At 41.4% G+C, this 21,554-nt stretch overlaps 1 protein-coding gene across 1 annotated transcript; it reads right to left on the reverse strand.

Moving 5' to 3' along the window:
* Positions 1-340: 340 nt before the first annotated feature.
* Positions 341-21,006, reverse strand: LOC113837316 (vomeronasal type-2 receptor 116-like). The gene is made up of 6 exons (XM_027430994.1): positions 20,792-21,006; positions 16,450-16,741; positions 14,728-15,534; positions 13,338-13,565; positions 5,434-5,557; positions 341-1,239 (listed from the first exon to the last, which is right to left on the reverse strand). Exons 1-6 carry the CDS (start codon positions 21,004-21,006, stop codon positions 341-343), a joined length of 2,565 nt encoding a protein of 854 aa, XP_027286795.1.
* Between the last annotated feature and the right edge of the window lie 548 nt (positions 21,007-21,554).

Below are 21,554 nucleotides of genomic sequence, written 5' to 3' on the forward strand. Positions count from 1 at the left end.
TTGACAGAGGAAAGAAATCTTTTTGCAACCCAGTTGACAAATTAGTGAATATGGGAATGATCCAAGTGGAAGAACCCACAATTCATGACCAATCAATCACACAAAATTAATAGTGAATGCAACAGGAGGATTCGAAATGCAGCATATATTTCAACATGGAAAAAAAGGATGGATGCAGAATTCAGTTAGCCTGAGATGGTTACCTAAAGAACTATGGAATCAAATGCCAAATAATAACTTCAAATGTGAGTATTCAGATGGTGAGGAACAATCATGCTTCAAAGATCTTTGATTTAAGAAACACTGGAGTTAGGTTTTAAGAAGGATTTTTCCTCCCAGGCTATGTCTTGTCTCTAATGTGTGGAAGTGAGTTCCTTTCTGGCCTTAAGAGTATGACGTAGCACTTTGGGGCAAAGATGATGACTAAGAGTGATGCACTGGAAGCCAAGATAGAGAGGACTTCCATAGCCACCATGACCTTCCCCTTGGTGCTGTGATAGACAGGGAGGAAGCTGACCCAGACACTGCAGAACACCAGCATGCTGAAAGCCAGGAACTTGGCTTCATTGAATGTGTCAGGCAGATTCCTGGACAAGAAAGCCATCAGGTAGCTCCCTAGGGCCAGTGACCCCAGGTATCCCAGGATGCAATAGAAGGCAACAGCTGAGCCTTTGTTGCAAATGATAATGATATGCCCATGCTCTGAGTGAGCATCTTTGTCAATAAATGGAGGAGAGGTTGCCAGCCAAACTCCAGAGAGAACAACTTGCAGCAGGGTGCAGATGGGAACGATGAAATTAGGGGCCCTGGATGTCAGCAGCCACCTCCTCATCCTCCCTGGAGTGGTGACCCTGAAGGCTATAAGTACAGTGAGAGTTTTGGCCAGCACAGTGGAAAGCGCCACAGTGAACAGCAGTCCAAATGTGTTCTGCTGCAGGATACAGGTGACTGTGCTAGGCCGGCCAATGAAGAGCAAAGGACAGAGAAAACACAGGGTCAGAGTGGTGAGCAGGGTGTAACTGAGAGTCCTGTTATTGGCCTTGACGATGGGAGTGTCTCTGTGTTTCAGAAACACCCAGAGAACAGCAACTGTGAGCGAGGTGAAGCCCAGGGAGATGAAGCCGAGTGTCTTCCCCAAGGGGTCATCATAGGCCAGGAAGGTCACAGTCTTATGTTGGCAGTGGCTATTCTCTGTATTTGCGTAGTGAGTTTCTGGACACTTCACACACTGATCCGCATCTGGCAGAATTGCAGGTGACCATGAATGCAAACTCTGGTCTCTCCTTTAACGCTAAGCCGCTTCCCAGCTCTGGCACCTCTCAATGCTATCTGAATCATCTTGCTTTTTTCAGATACACATACAGAGGGATTACACCCGATTGGCCTTCTACTTCATGCTGACACAAACCACACAGTCCAAATGCTTCCTCTGTTGTTACTCATGGTGTCCCCATCTTTAGTGACAGTGTTGTATCTGATTTGCAAGTCATTAACGCACTGATATTCACTGCATGATCCTAATCTGGTTGTGACACTTTTTTATTAATACATATCCATTCTTTTTTAATTTTTTATCATTTTTTGTTTGAATTAGAAACAAGATTGAATTACATGACAATCCCAGTTCCCTTCTCCCTCCCGTCCTCCCCTACCACACCCCAACTAAAGCCCTACCTATCACATCCCCTTTCTTCTAATCTACACCTGACTCAACCTTTCTGCTCCCTCATGACCTCTGCATCCTTCCTTTTCTTCCCTTCTCATTCTCGGGGCTCCCTCTCCCCTCTTCCCATGCTCTCAATTTGCTCAGGGGATCCTGACCCTTTCCCAGTCTCCAGGGCACAAAGTTTGTCTCTTTTAGGGTCTTCCTTGTTTACTAGTATCTCTGGCAGTGTGGATTGTAGGATGGTAATCCCTTACTCTATGTCTAAAATCCACATATGAGTGAGTACATATCATGTTTGTCTTTTTGTAACACACATCCATTCTCAAGAGGGCATGGACTTCTGTGTGACTGAGAGAATGTCCTGTGAGATCCTTATCTTAGAGTGATGTCCTCTTGTATGTATCCTAAATGTGCCTCCATGGATAAAGTCCCTGGTCTTCTTTATTTCCTCATTGGCTGAAGGAGCCAGAGTGAATGAATATTCTTAAATTCTTGGAGACTTGAAACACTTCATCAGTGCCAGTGTTCTCTGTACATAACTCTGTACAATAATATCTATGTAATGAATAGATACATAGCTTCTCATATATTCTAAAGTCTTCATGGAACAGTGTTGGAACACTCTGTTCTTGATATCTTCTCTATTTACTCTTAGATTATGATGTAGGTTTATGGACTTTTCTGCCATATTTTCAATATATTTATAATATCCATATATCCATATACCTTTTTTATTTTTTATGTATTTAATTCTCTTTATATCACCACATTACCATTCATATTTCCTATAAAATGCACTCTGATGGTGATTTAGCCCTCTCTCAACCCCTCCCAGATAATCCCCACCTCTATGCTCACCCAACTCCTCACCCTTCCTTTCTGTCTTTCTTTAAGAAAGAAGACACCATGTGACCTGCTAATACTGCTTCAAGCCTGCCCAACAGCCCCAGACTCTACTCCTCCCATGGGTTCCTTATTCTGGCCCAGACCTTTGGCATAAAACTTCTGCATTATCCTAGGCCATGTTGGTTCTAGGTATGAACTTCTCACTGCAAGCCAACTCTCCCCAAAGCTGTCCCAATAGCCCCCAATGGCCTCTTGACCAGCCTTCCACATTCTAGTCCACAACTTTGGCAGGAAACTTCTGCTTTGCTGGAGGCTATGTTGTACTAGGAATCCCAGACACCAAGCAAAAAACCATACCGCCCAAAGCCACACAGGTTCTTTGAACTGCAGTGGCAAAGTTGGCATAAAAAAACCCCAGAGGTCTTATGGTCCACAAAAACTCCATTGGAGACACCCTAGTGGACCTATAAACTGGCTAGTCACTAGAATCCTTGGCCACTTAAGAACCAGAGAATAAACAGAAACCCAGGGGAAAAAAACACCCATTCAACAAAGACAAACTCAGGAACCAACGTCTAGGTGTAAAATCATTCCAAACCTAGATGCCTAAACTCCAGTGTAAGAATTCAAACAACAACAGAAAGGCACTAGGAGGAAGACTCCAACCCAAGGAGTTTAATTACACCCACAAAAATACAGGAAATAGATAATCTCATACCAAAAAAAACCAAAGAAGGGAAAGACACACACACACACACACACACACACACACACACACACACACACATGCTCGAACCAGCACCACCACCAAAAATAATGGGAATTAACAATCATTGGTGATTAATATCTCTTAATATCAATGAACATAATTCACCAATATAAAGACACAGGCTAACAGAATGGGTATGAAAACAGGATCCATACTTCTGCTGCATACAAGAAATACAACTCAAGATCAAATGTAGATATTACTCAGATTAGAGAGTTGGAAAAAGATTTCCCAAGCAATGTGGCTGTGTACAAGATTAACTAAAAAATTCAGTAGCCCTCTTCTATACAAATTACAAATGGTTTGAGAGAGAAATCAGGAAAACAACACACTTCACATTAGTCACAAACAATAGAATATCTCTTGGGGCAACCCTAACCAAGCAAGTGAAAATGGCATAACAAAAACTTCAAGTGTGTGAGGTGAAAAATGAAGAATATATCAGAAGATGGCAAGATCTCCTATGTTTATGGATATGTAGGTTCAACATAATAAAATATGGCAATCCTACCAAAAGAAATCTACAGATTCAATGTAATCCACATCAAAATTGCAGCATAATTCCATTCTTCATGGAATTGAAAGGACAATGCACAATTTCATATTACAAAGCAAGAAGCCCAGTATAGTTACAAATATTGTGTAACAAAAGAACTTGTGGAGGTATTACTATCCCTGATTTAAAGCTGTACTACACAAGTATAGTAATAAAAACCGTATGGTATTGACATAAAAATAGATAGGTTGATCAGTGGAACCCAATAAAAGACCCAGGCATAATCCACGTACCTATGGACACCTGGTAGAGGGGTGTCTTTGTGGAAGGGAGGGGAGGCTGTGGTAGGAATGTATTGTATAGAATATAGAATTATCATAAAATTAAAGTAAAAATAAGACTATGCTATGCTCACAATACTATGGATGTCAGCAAGCAAAATGTGGTTGTTTGAATGAGATTGCCCCCCCTTACATCATTTATTTGTATGCCTTGCCCCTTGTGGGTGGGGTTATTTTAAAGGATTAGGAGATGTGGCCCTTTGAGGAGAGGTGTGGAAGCATTGTAAGGATCTTGCCATTCAGGGTGTCTTCTCTATCTCCTGCTTATGGATCAGAAAGTAAGCTTTCAACTGTTCCTGTTCTCAGGCTGTCTTAGAGTTCTATTGCTGTGAAGAGACATTGAAGATGGAGTTTTCTGTTCGGCCTGGTCCCATACTCATTTAGTCCCAAATAAACAACAGAGGCTTGTATTAATTGTAAGCTGTTTGACCGATGGCTTATGCTTCCTCTGCCTAGCTCTCTCTTAATTATGAACCCATAACTATTAATATATGTATTTCAACATGGTCTTATCTAGATGGAGAATACCCAGTATCATTTCTTGCTGGTAACTACATGGTATTTCCCTGGAAGCTTCTCTCTACATCCTCTCCCCGGAATTCTCTTTATCTGGTAGCCCCACCTTTACTTCCTGCCTGGCTACTGGCCAATCAGGACTTTTTTAAATTACTAATCTTTTTTTTATTTTAGAAACAATCTTATTTTACATAAGAATACCTCCATTTCTTCATCTTCCCATCCTCCCATGTCCCCCAATGACTTCCCCAACCAACTGCCCACCCACTCCCCAAGGATAGTGAGGTCCTCCACGGGGGACCATCAAAGTCCCTCCTTCCTGTATCTGGGCTGTAATATTATCCCTTCTTAGGGAATGTGTAGGGGAAGCTGTAGCCACGCCTACTTAGGGGCTGGCTACAGGTGTGCCTGACCACGCCCTCCCAAGCTTTCGAGGGCGTGGTCAGGGTACTTATAAGTAAGGCTTTTCCCTATTAAATACCCTTATATTTCTACCTGACTCCGTATTGGTAATTTCCCACTATAGGAATGGGTTCCCGAGATCTCTTTGTGCTCTAGAGATAAACATTGGCTCCACTGTTAGAGGTCCCAGGCCTCCTAGCTGGCACCCACATTCAGGCAGCTTGGTTTGGTCCAATGCTGGTTCCCCAGTTTTACCACTAGGGTGTCTGTGCTCTCACTAGGTCAGCTCTACTGTTTCTGCGGGTTTCTCCAGCACTGTCTTGGAACCTTTGCTCATCCCTCCTCCCTCTCCACAACATGGACAGCTGGAGATGTTTTCTGCATGACCACTGTTTACCTGTCTCATTGGATATCTCGTTCTCCGGGCAAGGTGTGCAGTCAAAGCAACAGGCAGCCTCACCCTCTCGGTGGGTTTTCCTGAATCCCGGAAGACAGCTCTCACTGCATACAGACTGAGGAGTCTGAGAATAAAGTGAAAGTTAGCAAATGGTCAAGTTTTATGGAATCTGCAATAAATAGTGTTTTCAACATAGAAACCTTAATTGGCTTCTGTTAATATCTCTAAATGCAGATAACAGATTTTTCTTTACAATTACGGTGAGTCATTCGCAAATACATGTGGTCAATCCTTGGCCCTAATCACATGACTTTGTTGGGAAATGGCTGAACGGTTATGAAGTGAGGCATAAAAGTAAAAATGTATGTCCTTGGTAGCATCTTTTGGTGAGACTACAAACGTATTGTCTCTTGGCTCCTGGATACAAAGGCAAATAAATTTTTATTCCATGGCAAAGGTTCATCTTGTCAACTTGAGACATTTTAGAACCACTGTGGAAACCAATCAATGAGATTTATAGGGAAGGATTTTCTAGATTATGTTACTTGAGGTCAAAGGAACCTCTCTACAAGCGGAGACCCCTGATTTATTAGCTATGGTCCCTGAATGGATGAAAAGAAAGAGGAGGGTGGACGGTAGCATACAGCAGTCTTTGCACCCTGACTGTTGGAGCACCATGGCTTCTTGCCATGATTGAACATATCCTCCAACTATGAATTCATAGAAATACTCCTATATTGTTGTTAGGTATCGTTTTTGCAACAACAAAACAAACAACTAACACACACACACACACACACACACACACACACACACACACACACACACATATATATATATATATATATATATATATATATACGCATCATGCTTTTCTTTCTTGACAGAGGCCTGGAAGGAAAAGGCAAATTGACCATTTACCCAAACCTTCCAAGATGGAATCAAAATAAATCTTTTTTAGTATTTATTTTTATCTTTAAAACAATCTCATTTTACATACCAATCCCAGTTCCCCCTCTCTTCCATCCTCTCCCCTCTCTCACCAAGTCCCCATCCCACCCCCATCCACTCCTCAGAGAGGATTAGGCCTCCCATGGGGGATCATCAAAGTCTGTCACATCATTTGGGGCAGAACAGAGGCCCCACGATGTTTCTAGGCTGAGAGATTATCCCTCCATAGGGAAGGGGCTCTAAAATGTCTGTTCATGTACTAGGGATAAATACTGGTTCCACTGTTAGCAGCCTCATAGAGTGCCCAAGTGCCCCAACTGTCACCCACATTCAGGGGGCCTACTTGGGTCTTATGCAGGTTCCCCAGCTGTCAGTCTGGAGGCAGTGAACTCCCTCTTGCAGGGGACAGCTACTTTCTGTGGGTTTCTCCAACAAGGTCTTGACCCCTTTGCTCATCACTCCTCTCTCTCTACAACTGGATTTCAGGAGTTCAGTTCAGTGCTTAGCTGTGAATCTCTGCTTCTGCTGTACAAGTGGCTGTACAAGTTTGCACTCCCACCAGCAATGGAGGAGTGTTCCCCTTTGCCCACATCTTCTTCATCGGTGATGTCATCGGTGTATTTAATCTTACATATTCTGATCGGTGTAAGATGCTATCTCAGAGTTTTTTGAACTGCATTTCCCCCGATGAAAAAGGATGTTGAACATTTCCTTAAATGTTTTTTCTGCCATTTGAGATTGTCGTGTTGAGAATTCTCTAGTTAGATCTGTACCCATTTTTCATATTGGATTATTTGCTAGTTTGATGTCTAGTTTCTTGAATTCTTTGTGTATTTTGGAGAGCAGTCTTCTGTCAGATCTGGGGTTGTTGGAGATCTTTTCCTATTCTGTATGGAGCCATTTCGTCTTGTGGACCATGTTCTCTGCTTTACAGAAGTTTCTCAGTTTCAGGAGGTCCCATTTATTGATTGTTGATCTGAGTGTGTGAGCTGCTGGTGTTCTGTTTAGGAAATGGACTTCTGTGCCTATGCAGTAAGGGTGGCTCCCACTTGCTCTTCTGTGAGGGTCAGTGTGGATGGGTTTATATTGAGGTCTTTGATCCAGTTTGACTTGAGTTTTGTGCCTGGTGGTAGATATGGATCTATTAGCATTCTTCTACATGTTGAGAGCCAGTTAGCTGTACCAGCACCATTTGAAGAAAATGCTTTCTTTTTTCCATTTTATATTTTTTAGATTCTTTGTCAAAATTCAGGTGGTCATAGGTGTGTGCGTTGATACCAGGACCTTAAATTCGATTCCATTGGGTCACCTGTCTGTTTTTATGCCAATACCAATTGTATTCATTGCTGTGACTCTATGCTAGAGCGTGAAATCAGGGATCGTGATGCCCCCAGATGACCCTTTATTGCACGGGACGTTTCAGATACACTGGAACTTTTTGTTTTTCCGTATGAAGTTGAGTATTTTTCTTTCAATGTCTGTGAATAATTGTGCTGAGATTTTGGTGGAGATTGCATTGAATCTGTAGATTACTTTCGGAAAGATTTCGATTTTTTAATAGGTTGATTCTAGCTATCCAAGAACATGGGAGACCTTTCCATTTTCTGATGACTACTTTGCTTTCTTTCTTTGGTGACTGAACATTCTTGTCATGTAGGTCTTTCCCTTGTTTGGTTAGTCACTACAAGTTATTTTATGTTATTTATGGCTATTGTAAAAGCTATTGTTTCTCTGATTTCGTTCTCAGCCCATTATCATCTATTTATAGGAGGGCTACTGATGTTTTTGAGTTAATCTTGTATCCTGCTACATTATTGAAGGTGTTTATCAGGGATAGGAGCTCCCTGGTACCATTTTGGGGGATCATTTATGTAAACTATCTTATTATCAGCAAATACTGAGAGTTTGAGTTCTTTTCCAATTTGTATCCCATTGATCTCGTTTTGTTGTCTTATTGCTTTAGCTAGAACTTGGAGTACTATTTTGAATAGATATGGAGAGAATGGACAGCCTTGTCTTGTTCCTGATTTTAGTGGGATCTCCTTGAGTCTCTCTCCATTTCGTTTGACATTGGCTGTTGTGCTATTGTTATTGCCTTTGTTATGTACAGGCATGGTCCTTGTGTCTCTGATTGCTCTAAGACCTTTATCTTGAAGGGATGTTGGATTTTTGTCAAAAGATTTTTCAGCATCTAATGAGATGATCATATGTTTTTTTTTTCTTTCAGTTTGTTTATATGGCTTTTTTCATTGATGGAATTTTGTATGTTGAACCACCTGAGCATATCTGGGATGAATCATATTTGCTCATGGTGAATGATTTTTCTGATGTGCTCTTGGATTCTGTTTGCCATTATTTTATTGATTACTCTTGCATCAATGTTCATGAAGGATATTGGTGTGTAATTCTCTTTCTTAATTGTGTCTTTGTGTGGCTTGGGTATTCAGGTTATTGTAAACTTGTAAAAGAGTTTGACAGTGTTCTTTGTGTTTCTATTGTGTGGAATAATTTAAGGAGTTTTGGTATTAGATATTCTTTGAACATCTCATAGAATTCTGGACTAAAACATCTGGGTCTGGCCTGTTTTGGTTGGGAGACTATTAATAACTTTCTATTTCCTTTGGGGTTATAGGTATATTTAAGTTGTTTATCTGTTCTTGATTTAACTTTGTATGTGGTATTTATATAGAAAATTGTCCATCTCCTTAAAGTTTTACAATTTTGTGGAGTACAGGTCTTTCTTTAAGATTTTATTTATTTATTATGTATACAGCATTCTGCTTTCATGTATATCTGCACACCAGAAGAGGCAACCAGATCTCATAACGGATGGTTGTGAGCCACCATGCAGTTGCTGGGAATTGAAATCAGGACCTCTGGAGGAGCAGTCAGTGCTCTTAACCTCTGAGCCATCTCTCCAGCCCATGGAGTACAGGTCTTTGAAGTATGACATGTTGACTCTCTGGATTTCCTCAGTGTCTGTTGTTATGTCCCCCTTTTTGTTTCTGATTCTGTTAATTTGGATATTCTCTCCTTGTCTTTTGTTAGTTTTGATAAAGATTTGTCTATTTTGTTGAATTTCTCAAAGAGCCAACTCTTTGTCTTGTCTCATTGATTCCTTGTAATTTTTTTTGCTTCTATTTTATTGATTTCAGCCCTCATCTGTCTATATCTTGCCATCCACTCCTTCTGGGTGAGTTTGCTTTGTTGTTGTTGTTGTTGTTGTTGTTGTTGTTGTTGTTGTTTTCAAGGGCTTCCAGTTGTTCTGTTAATTCACTAGTGTGGGTTTTTCCATCTTCTTTATGTAAGCATGTAGTGCTATGAACTTTCCTCTTAACACTACTTACATTGTATCCCATAGGTTTGGGTATGTTGTGCAGTCATATTCACTAAATATTAAGAAGTCTTTAGTTTCCTTATTTTTTCCTTGACCCAGTTGACCACTGTTCAATATGCCTGTGTTTGTGGGCTTTCTGAAACTAATGTTGCTAATGGATTTTAACTTTAAGCTGTAGTGATTCAATAGGATACATTTTTTGTGTGTCTGTTGATTTTTGTTTTGTTAATGAGTATGTGGTCTGTTTTAGAGAATGTTGCAAGAAATGCTGAAAAGAAAGAATATTGTTTTGTCTTTGGGTGGGATGTTCTATAGGTGTCTGCTAAGTCCATTTGAGTCATACTATCTGTAAGTTCCCTTATCTCTCTGTCAAGCTTGTCTGACAGACCTGTCCAGTGGTAAGAGTGGGGTGTTGAAGTCTCCCACTATTAGCTTTTGGAGTTTGATGTGATTGGAGCTTTATTAATGATTCTTTTGCAAATGTGGCTGCCTCTGTATTTGGGGCATAGGTGTTCTGAGCTGAGATTTCCTATTGATGGATATTCCCTGGGATGAATATGAAATGTCCTTCTTTTTCCTTTGTGACTGGTTTTAGTTTGATGTCTATTTTGTTAGATATTAGGATGGATAGCTACACCAGCTTGTTTCTTAGGTCCATTTGATTTTAAAATTTTTTCCCAATGCTTTCCTCTGTGAGGTTGAGGTGTGCTTCTTTTATGCAGCAGAGGGATAGATTCTGTTTTCATATCCATCTGTTAGCCTATGTCCTTTTATAAGTGAATCAAAACCATTTATATTAATAGATATTAATGGCCAGTGTTTGCTGGTTTTTGTTATTTTTGTTTTTGTTGTTCGTGGTGGCATTCTGTGTTCAATTCTCTACTTTGGGATTTGCTGCTGTAAGCTCAACTGTTGCCTGTGTTCTTGTGGCTGGAGCTGACTTCCTTAGGTTGACATTTTCTTTCTAATATTTTCTGTAGGGCGGGTTTGTGGATAGGTATTGTTTAAATTTGGTTTTGTCGTGGAATGAATATCTTGTTTTCTACATTCATGACTATTGAAAGCTTTTCTGGTTAAAGTAGTCTGGGCTGGCATCCATGGCTCTGTAGTGTCTGCATAATATCCATCCAGGACCTTCTGGCTTTCCTTGTTTCCATTGAGAAGTCAGGTGTAATTCTGATAGGTCTGCCTTTGTATGTTACCTGGCCTTTCTCCCTTGCAGCCCTTATTATTCTTTCATTATTTTGTATGTTTATTGTTTTGATTATTACATGGCAAGGAACTTTTTTTTGGTCCAGTGTATTTGGTGTCCTGTAAGCTTCTTGTACTTTCATAGGCACATCCTTCTTTAGGTTGGGAAAGTTTTCTTCTATGATTTCATGGAAATTATTTACTGTGCCTTTGAGTTGGACTTCTTCTTCTTCTATCCCTATTATTCTTGGGTTCAGTCTTTTTCATGGTGTCCCAGATTTCCTGAATGTTTTTTGTTAAAGATCTGTTGTAGTTAACATTATTTGACTGATGAATCTATTTCCTCTATGATATTTTCAGTGCCTGAAGCTCTCTCTTCCATTTCTTGTATTCTGTTTATGCTTGCATTTGTGGCTCCTGATTGTTTACCCAGAATTTCCATTTGCATAATTTCCTTGGTTTTTGTTTTCATTATTACCTCTATTTCAGATTTCAAGTCTTCATTTGTTTCTTTCACTTGTTTGATTGCTTTTTCTTTGTTTTCTTTATGGGATTTGTCTATTTCTTCCAATTTTTTCTTTTTCCTTTTCTCCATTTTTTAAAATATATATTACAAAAATTTTTATTTGAATTAGAAACAATCTTATTTTACATATCAGTCTCATTTTCCTCTCCCTCCGGTCATTCCATAACCCCACTGACTCCCCCCATCCCATACCCATCCACTCCCCAAGGAGGGTTAGGCTTTCCATGGAGGATCATCAGTGCCTGTCACATCATTTACGGCAGGTCCTAGTCCCTCCTCCATGTATCTATGCTGAGAGAGTATCCCTCCATGGGGAAGGGGCTCCCAAAGTCCATTCTTGCACTAGGGATAAATACTGGTTCCACTGCCAGAGACCCCATAGATTGTCCAGGAGTCCTAAGTGACACCCACATTCAGGATGCCTGGTTCATTCCTATGCTGGTTCCCCAGATGTCTGACTGGGGTCCATGAGCTCCCACTTGCTCGGGTCAGATATTTCTGTGGATTTCTCCAGCCTGGTCTTGGCCCCCTATGCCATCACGTCTCCTTCTCTACAACTGTATTACAGGAGTTTTTCTCAGTGTTTAGCTGAGGATGTCTGCTTCTGCTTCCATCAGCTACTAGGTGAAGGCTCTAGGATGACATTTAATGTAGTCATCAGTCTCATTATGGGGGAAGGGCATTAAAGGCAGCCTCTCCTCTATTGCTTAGATTCCTAGTGGGGGCCACCGTTGGTGATCTCTGGTTATTTCGCTAGTGACAGATTTCTCTTTCCACCTATAACGCTCCCTCTATTAAGGTGTCTCTTTTCTTGCTCTCCTCTATTGTTCCCTTGACTCCGTCTTTCTGGTCCCTCTTGTTCTCCCTTCCCCTCCTCTCCTCCCCTTCTCTTTCTCCGACCTCCCTCCCCCTCCCCCATGCTCCCTATTTGCTCAGGACCTCTTGTCCCTTTCCCCTTCGTTGGGGGACCATGTCTGTCTCTCTTAAGATCTTCGTTCTATCCTGACTTCTCTGATGGTGTGGCTTGTTTCATCCATCTCTTTAAGGTAACTTCTCATTTCCTCTCTAAGGCTCCCAATCATCCTCATGAAGTTATTTTTAGGTCATTTTCTTCTGTTTTACTTGTGTCTCACTTCACATCTTCCTGTTGAAGTACCCCTAGTTTCTAGTGGGGCCGCATTGCTCTTTACATTTTTTCACCGTTGTCTTTCACTTGTTGTCTTTCATTGTTTCACTTGTTGTCTACACATCTCTTCCTCTAATCGGTATAGGTGGAGCTTGTGCTCCAGAGGGTGTCTCTTTCTACAATTGGTATGGTTGGGGGCTGCTACACATTGACGGCTCTTTAAGGAGCAAGCAGAGCAGAGCCTCTGGTTAATGCTTCTCCTGGTGGAAGCCGGCTTAAGGCTCAGGTGGTTGCTCCTTGAGACGAAAGTGGGGTTACAGCTTCGGTAGATGCTGATTTGATTGGAGGTGGAACCACAGATCCAGTGATTGCTCCTCTATGTGTAGGTGGCCCTAAGTGTCCAGTGGTCCCTGAGAATTGGCAGCTGATGCTGGCTGGGACACAGGTCCTCTTTCCCAGAGGAACTTATTGTGATGGTTTCTGGAAGCTGCTTGTGGAAACTGCTGCTGTCATCTCACCCAGTGGTCACTCCCTGCTCCTGGGTCTGAGGCTCAGGCATCCCTCTGACCCTGCTCTGGATCTGAGGCTCAAACTTTCCCCTCCAGTAGTTTCTCTACGAATTCCTCAAACCAAAATGTAAGACAATTCTTTATATTGGTCGTCATCATGTGTCTATGCATAGACCTCTGTGAGTAATGAATGGTCATGATACACAGAAATATATTTTTGAAATTTACATACAGGTCAAAATACTGATGTAAGATGCAACCCACCTCTGTCAATCCCGTGGACCACTGTATCATGTGAGATGATAAGGATAATTTCTGGCCACCTGGAGCATTTGGAGAAAATGTTCCTACTTTCACCTTTAGCCCAAGACCTTTGGGGAAATTCCAAAAGTTGAGGATGTCATATTCTGCATGTGATTTCCTTTTCCAATCCAGAACCTCCTTGTCTCCATCGTGACTGATGAGCTGTGTGTTCTTTAGAAAAGGGTGGAGCTAAAAGAGATGCATGCTTTTATGTTACATAAACTCCAGAGAAGTGCAACAGAGTCAGAATCAGGGGACATCTCTTCTTGACTTTAATCTGTGATGTGAAAAGCACCTTTAATGTAGGCAACAATCACATCAATCAAATGATACCCAAGGATGATGGCAGCATCGTTATGTTGTAAAATATTCCAATCAGTCCCATTAGATAACTTAGAACCAAGCCTTCCTAAATAATAATTGTGCACAGAGAAATCTCTCACCTTTTTTGAAAATATAGTCATACCCAATTAAGTTTGGAAAATATTCAGTTTCATTATGCAAAATGAATGATTTTATAGTGTCCATTTATGTAACACAAGCATTTTAGAAGTTTTCGAGATCATTGTGATAATTGTCTGTCTCTGCCTTTTCTGTTGTATGAAATCTCTGGGGTAAATGGACTATTCTTATTCATTTATTTTTTTACATTGCAATCCCAGTTTGCTTCTCTTCTCTCCCCTCCCACACTTCCCCCCACCTCCCCTCTGCTCCTAAGAGAGGGCAAGGCCTCCCCTAAGAAGTCTACTAAGTCTGTCCCATCATGTCATGAGGCAGGACCAGGCACCTGTCCACCCTCCCACCCCTGTGTCTAGTCTGAGGAAGGTGTCTCTCCACATAAAGTGGGCTCCACTAGGTCAGTTTGTGCATTAGTGTTGATCTTGGACCCAAAAGTGGCCTCATATATTGTCCAAGTCACCCGTTATCACCTATATTAAGGGGTCTAGTTTGGTCTTAGGCAAGTTCCCCATTTGTCAGACCTGAGTCAGTGATCTCTCACTAGCTTGGGAGAGATTGGTCAGCTGATTCTGTGATTTCCCCATGATGGTCTTGACTCCTTTGTTTGTATTATTGCTCCTCACTCACTTTGATGGTCCTCCAGGAGCTTAGCCCAATAGGTAGTTGTGGTTTTTAGATGGGCTTTTCTATTGAATTTTTTTACCCTTGAAAGTATTGTATTGCCCTTTGAAATACAACTATATATTCAGTTTAAACAGATTCCTTCTTGCATCGTCTCTCCTGAAAATTTTTGAAAAACTGATCTAAACTATGTGTTGTCCAGTTTTAGTTCACTTTTAAACCCTCAGAGTTGCATGTTGTTGATGGCATAGTACTACTGAAATGGTATTACCTGCCAGGGGAAGAAAACCATGTCTTTTCCTTTTCCAGGAGTTTGCAATTGAACTTGACGGAGCGTCATCTCATGTAGACTGTGGGCTACAACATACACCGCACTGTACACATTGTAACTCTCTTCACTCATAGCCATGTCAAATATATTCCCTGGCAAGAACTCCAAGGAGGCATTAGGCAGACAGTTATCCACAATTTTGCAATCTTCCCTCAAAAATGAGCAATTGAAGAATGAATGCCACAATACATGAAGATAAATGTCTTCTGGGTATTTGGAAGGATTGGCTGTCTTAATAAAATCTGTGAAATTCACAATCTCCTCATTCTGGTGTGAAAAAATAAGGGCTCCATGCAATGCATCTAACAGCAAATAGTTATCAAATTTAGAAGCATCCCATTGTGAGTTCAGGACCCAGACTTTCCACATAAGTAACTTCTGCTTTAGATTTACTATTAAGCTCAATAGAGAATCGGTGTCCCCATAAATAATAATCACATTGGCTGAGGATTCCAGGATCTGCACCTGATTTTTCCAGGATGTGGTGAGAAAAGAACCCCTGCTGACCAGGGTCATTTCCACAAATGCTATGCAGACTCCAATTTTCTCCAGCTCGCTTCTCAAATCTGACAGAATCTGGGCACCTTTGTCATCATCCATGATGAACAGTCCGACCCAGTTCCAGTGGAAATGGACCATCAAAGATCCAATGCCAACTGTCAGAGATGTGTCCTTGGGGGCCACCTGGTACAGGGAAGAAAACCGTCTTCGTTCACTCAGGGTGCTGTCAAAAGGCCCAAAAGTAAGCTGTAGGGGAAAACAACCAGAAACAAGAACATTGTCATAAAACTCCACTCAGTTTTCCAGCGATGGTTTGAAGCCTTTAGACAATCCTGCTTTGAAGGTCAAATCTGTATCCCTATGGATTTGTCAGAAAAGTAGTCTGATGATTTTCTTTTGCCTTAGCAGAGGCACCTGAATCTGCTGACGTTTATATTACTGCCTGCAGCCTCTCACCCCACCCCATTGGGGTGCTGCCCACAGTCAGCACCTCAACAGCTACCCAGGCTGCAGCCTGAAGAACTTCAGGTCCCAAGGTCTGACTTTGCTGTGGCTGCTTTATGTAGGTTTAAAGTAAGTATCTATTGTTCTATTTACCAACAAAGCCTTGGACGTTAGATACAGGGATGAAAATCTGTTAGATCAGAGAGGCCAAGAAACAAGCAGATGACCTTCCTTTTTAGCCACAGACATGCTTGTGGCTAAGGACATGTAGCCAGAGACATGTCTCTTCCCTCATACCAAACCAGAAAGAAAGCACCAAATGCCAAATTCTGGCCTACTCCTTCCTGGGCATCTCTCTATCTGTGTTCCTGGATCATCCGGAATCTCTCTGGCTAATTCCAGTTAACTAGTTGCAAGCTTCACCCCCTGAACCAAGGCTGATTTTATTTAGTTGGTGCAAACAGAAACTTAAGGTTCCCAGTGTGATCGAATACCCTGATGCAGAAAACATTCAGAGGTTTCATAGTGTGGTGTCTATGCTTCACTCTTCCCTTTCTATCTGTTCTAAGGTACAAAAATACAGATGCGTCATCAACTCTGTCTGCATCACTTCCCTATGGATGAAGAGTTACTCAAGGTTCCCCCCTTTTCCTCACAGACAGCTGAAATGTCACCAAGCAGAGCTGACATCATGTCCGATATCATCATCCTTCTCACCTGTGGGAATTTGTAAAGACCCAGCAGTGTCCCTATGTGTTCAGATAGAGCCCATGATGGGCCCGTGAGGACAGCAGCTGGCAAGCTGTCTCTTGCACATCTGCAGTTACTGATGCCATAGCCAGTGCCTGAAAATGAGACAAAAACGTTGGCCAGAGTGTGCCTTTGACCATGCGGGACATTGTAGACCTCGAATCCCAGGGATGTGTTGGGTAAAAGATAGGGACTGTTGTTGATCTCCTCAATGGCAAACATCATGGCCAAAATACATTGGTAGTTCCTCAGCTTAAACCTGCACAGAAGGTAGAACAATATTTAGGAGGAAGACTCACACCACGCAAATCATGACAGAAGCACAAGTTTATTGCAATGGCTTCCACAGTTTGGATGCTTCTGTTTCCAAAAATCCATGTTGATGTGTCTTCCCAGCACCTGCTGGCAATGGAATATAAGTATTATTTCTTTTTCTCATTTTAATATTGGGAAGTAGATTTTTCATGCAGTATATTCTAATACATTTTCCTTGCACCATCTCCTTCCAGGTCCTCCCCACCTCTGCTCCCATCCAAGTCCACTCCTGCTCTTTCTCCCTCTTATTAGAGAGCAAACAGGTATCTAAAAAATAATAATAAATTAAAATAAAAACAAAGAAGCCAGAATTAGACAAAACAAACAAACATAGAAACTAACAAAGAGCCAAACGGAAAAATACAAGAAGCACATAGAATAGACACTCGTGTTTCTGTACACAGGAAACCACAAAAATCAAAACTCGGAAACCATAATTGTACACAAGACATGCAATGTTCAAGAATTCACCTCCAAACATGCACTGAGTTTATTCTTCTTGTTTTCCCTCTACTATTGAGCATGGGACCTGCCCTAAAGCATTGTCTGTATACCCTTAATGAAAACTAATTTTTGTATTTGCAGCTGAGTTAGGGATGGGGACTTATGATAACATAGAGATAACTTCTGAATTAAAGATGGGGCTGGTGTCCTCTTCCCCTCTCAATGCTGGCACCCATCTGTCTCAGTGTGGTCCAGGCCCTGTGCATCCTTCTAGAGTCTTTGAAGCTTCCTATGTGCAGCATTCCTGCTATGTTTTTGGGGTGTTTTTGTTGGTTTGTTTTGTTTTGTTTTTGTTTTGCTTTTTTTTGGGGGGGGGTTTCGAGACAGGGTTTCTCTGTGGCTTTGGAGGCTGCCCTGGAACTAGCTCTTCTGGACCAAGCTGGTCTCGAACTCACAGAGATCCGCCTGCCTCTGACTCCCGAATGCTGGGATTAAAGGCGTGCACCACCAACACCCGGCTCCTGCTAAGTTTAGAAGGTCTTTTCCTCAGAGTTTTCCACTTTCTCGGGCTCTGCTAATATTTGCACCTCCTCTTCTGCTGTTTTCCCTGAGCCCCGAGGGAAGGAACTTAAGGAAGACATCCCATTTAAAACTGAGTGCTTCACTGACAGAGGGACCTTTCCTGGTGACGGCTGAGTGACACAATGATCTAGGAATATAACAGAATATCCACAGGAAGAATTTTATTGCTACATTTCTTTAAGAGAATAATAGTATTGGCTTCACCCCTAGATCCACAGCCTATCTAGACTCAGGTTCTTGACAGTCTGACAAGTGTTGTGTTCCATCTCATGGAGTGAACCTAAAATCCAATCAAATATTTGTTCTTTTGTGCCATTTTTCATCGGTGTATCTTGCAGGCAGGATCCAGTTTAGATCAGAGGTAGATTTTTGCTGTTTACCTTTCTCCTTTGGTAGCATGCAGATTTCCTTCCACTACCAGGAACACTAGTCCACAGGAGTAAAGGCTCTAAATAGACACCAGCTCAACTTCTCCCTCTTCAATGATTCTTGTAGATGCTGTCTTCAGGAATAGGGCTTTGCCATCAATTTGTGGAGAGCAACCAATAGCCATGGCAGTAGCGTGTGTGGTTTGGGCATTTCCAGGGGTTCTGTTTGGCTAACCACTCTATTAACCCAACCCAAACTGGGAGTTTAATTTGGTGGTGAGAGATATCTAGTGTGGCTTTGTCTCCTCTGTTATTTGGTGATCCCATTGAGATTTCTTTCATATGGGTATATATTTTAAGAAGTTTCCACTGTATTAAGTTTCTATGTAAATCAAATGGCTCTTTGTTTCAATTTTTAGGACTATATAAAAACCTGAATGTGAACCTCCCAATAGTTTGAGTTTTAAGAGAGAAGGGAAGATTTGGCTGCTTTATATCTGTATTGAATTCTGTACACAAGTTAGGACAACGTCTTCAGATTTCCTAGAATTCAACTTTCAATCTGCGCAACCACAAAAAAACTCAAATGTTTCTTGATCAAGCCACCAGTTACTAAGATACTGCATAATTCAAGAACATTCAGGGCATTCAACGTGTTTGAACAGCAGCTCACATTTCCATACCAATTCATCTTTATGAGTGTGTTGTGTGATATGTGTATATATTCCTCTGTGGTGTGTGTGTGTGTGTGTGTGTGTGTGTGTGTGTGTGTGTGTGCATGCGAGCGTGCTCATGATGCTATTCAGAGAAAACTTAAATTGTTTTTTTTTTACTTCCACTGTATTTAATAACAGGTCTTTTGTGGTACATGAACTTGTGGGATTTCTCCTGCTTCTGCCCCTCATTTCTCCAAAAGCAACAGATTTACACAAGTGTCCTACCCACCCACCCCCATATTGCTTTTGTGATCTGCAGAAGTAAACATAGTTCTTATATTTGTAATGCAAGCATGTGACCTTCTTATCTATTTACTCATCTCTCTCTCTTCCTCTCTCTCTCTCTCTCTCTCTCTCTCTCTCTCTCTCTCTTTCTCTCTCTCTCTCTGGTTTTTCAAGACAAGGTTTCTTGAACTACAATGGAACTCACATTGTAGACAACTATATCCTAGAATTCACAGAGATCTGCCTCCCTTGGCCTTCTGAGTGCTGGGATTAAAGGTGTGTTCCACCAGTGCCCAGCTCATTCTCTTAATATCAGTCACTAGTGAGGAAAATAATTTGCACTCTGTAACAACCACATTTTCACATGCATAGAAGAATATTGTGACATTTTATATGAAAAATATAATATTCAGAAAGGTTTGTTTCATTAAGGTTGTATTTTGTCTGGCAGAGCCTACAGCTTGGTAACCTTACTTGAAGTCAGCAATGATCCTTGGAGCCAGTAGACTCTTCCTCAAATATATCTATTTTTCTATCTTCCCACTGCCTTCATTATATCCATTTCAGACTAAATCTCTGTCATTGTCCTTCATGTCAAACGATGATTCACACGTGAACATTTCCCCTCAACCACTGCTGAATTGATGACTGACTCCATAGTCACATTTTGGTAGACACAATAATGCCACACGGACAACAATCCATCGGTCCCAAGTTTATTTTAGGTGATTTTCCACCCATTGCCAACAATCTAATTCCTGAATGAGCCTTTCATGCTGCCGCTGTTGACTTCAGACTTGAGTGCAAGCTACACTTCTCATTATCAGGTACTCACTGTGTGATTACCTACAGCTATGGTCATGTCAGTGAGGGATAAAATACACCTGACTTCTTTTAAAGCCTAACATACAAGCTTGTTTCTCTTTAACAGGACCTAAGATATTCAAACAGACTTCTCTGACACTATGTACTAATCTTGCAACATCACGAATGCCTACAAACATCTTTCAGAGGACCCATGACAATCATGTGTGCACAGAAACACATTCATAACAAAGAACAAACACACACTGGCTATATATGCAGCAAACAGGTAAACTTGGCAAGCTTTCAAAGAATACAAACGTTAAAAGTCAGAGGAAAGAACCTGAGACAGATGAAGGCATTCCTAAAGCAGAGAGTAGGTCCCAGTGTCTGATTCTGACATCCCTGCACCCCAATCTTCAGCAGTGAGCACAGACAATATTGGTCACTTCAGCCTTGTACAAGGAAATTGCTGGCCACTAACTTGAGTGACACTATCCCCTCTCACAGGAGCACAGCTAGACCTCTAGATTCCACTCAGATATTATGTCAATCCTTTACTATGTAATCTTTCTCTTGCAGAGCTATCGTTTCTGAGGAGTACCAGCATGGCAGAGGATATGGGGGAAATTCCCAGTGTCTACTGCAGAAATGGAAACAAATAAAGCCCAAATTCCTTCTTCCCTTTTGAAAATACTGAATGAGTACTAAGAAGACACCACTGCAGAAAGATCTAAGAAATGAAGAGAGGAAGTGTCTTAATGGAATAAAGGGAAAAATAATGCTTGAATCTGTACTTCCCCTAGAGCATATGAATGCCAACCTTGGAAAGGAACAAGTGAATGAAGGACTTACTCGACCATAAAATCTCTGGTGAATTTAGCCATTCTCCAATCAGTTGTTTTGTTGAGTGGGTAGGCAGTATAAGCAGGGAAAAACCCAACAATCACCACGTTTCCTTTACCCTTTAAGCGGTATTGCATTCTGACTAAGCACTCGCTGCTGCCGTAGGACCACACAGGAATAGGAATCTGTGGAAAGCAAGAGATAAAAATCCAAGAGAACAGCATATTAACAAAGTATCTGTCCATCCATGAGTATGACAAGGTGGACTCTGCAGGGTCCAGCATGAATATGCATAGCTCATGTGTGTGCATGTTTGTTTCTGGTTTTATTGGTGACCGGAGCTATCCCTTGAATCATCCCGAGTTCTTTCCGACAGGATTTTTCACTCCCCCTGGGAAATTATCCAATAATTTCTTCCCTGAGGCTTTGAATCTGAGGCCCTGCATTCAGAATAACAAACAATATATATGAGATGTTTTTTTAGTGTCTTCTCTAGCCACAGGCAGTATGATTTCATCCAAGACTTTAGAGAAGCATCCCCAAGATGTAAATCCCTCTTAGTGTATTTGTTCACAAGTGTGAGCCAAGAAGCTACACATGGGAAAGCCATTTATGATGATACAAACTTGTTACACCATAGATGAAAGGGAAAAAGACCAAAAATGGCCTGTGTCTGACCTGATGAAGTCACAATAGCAGACACCATGTTCTGTAGAACTAGAGACTATCTGTCCTAGTTTTGTTTTCCAGGGTCTCCGTGAGTCACAGAATC

This window comes from Cricetulus griseus, chromosome 9, assembly GCF_003668045.3.
Source record: "Cricetulus griseus strain 17A/GY chromosome 9, alternate assembly CriGri-PICRH-1.0, whole genome shotgun sequence".
NCBI classification, from domain to species: domain Eukaryota; kingdom Metazoa; phylum Chordata; class Mammalia; order Rodentia; family Cricetidae; genus Cricetulus; species Cricetulus griseus.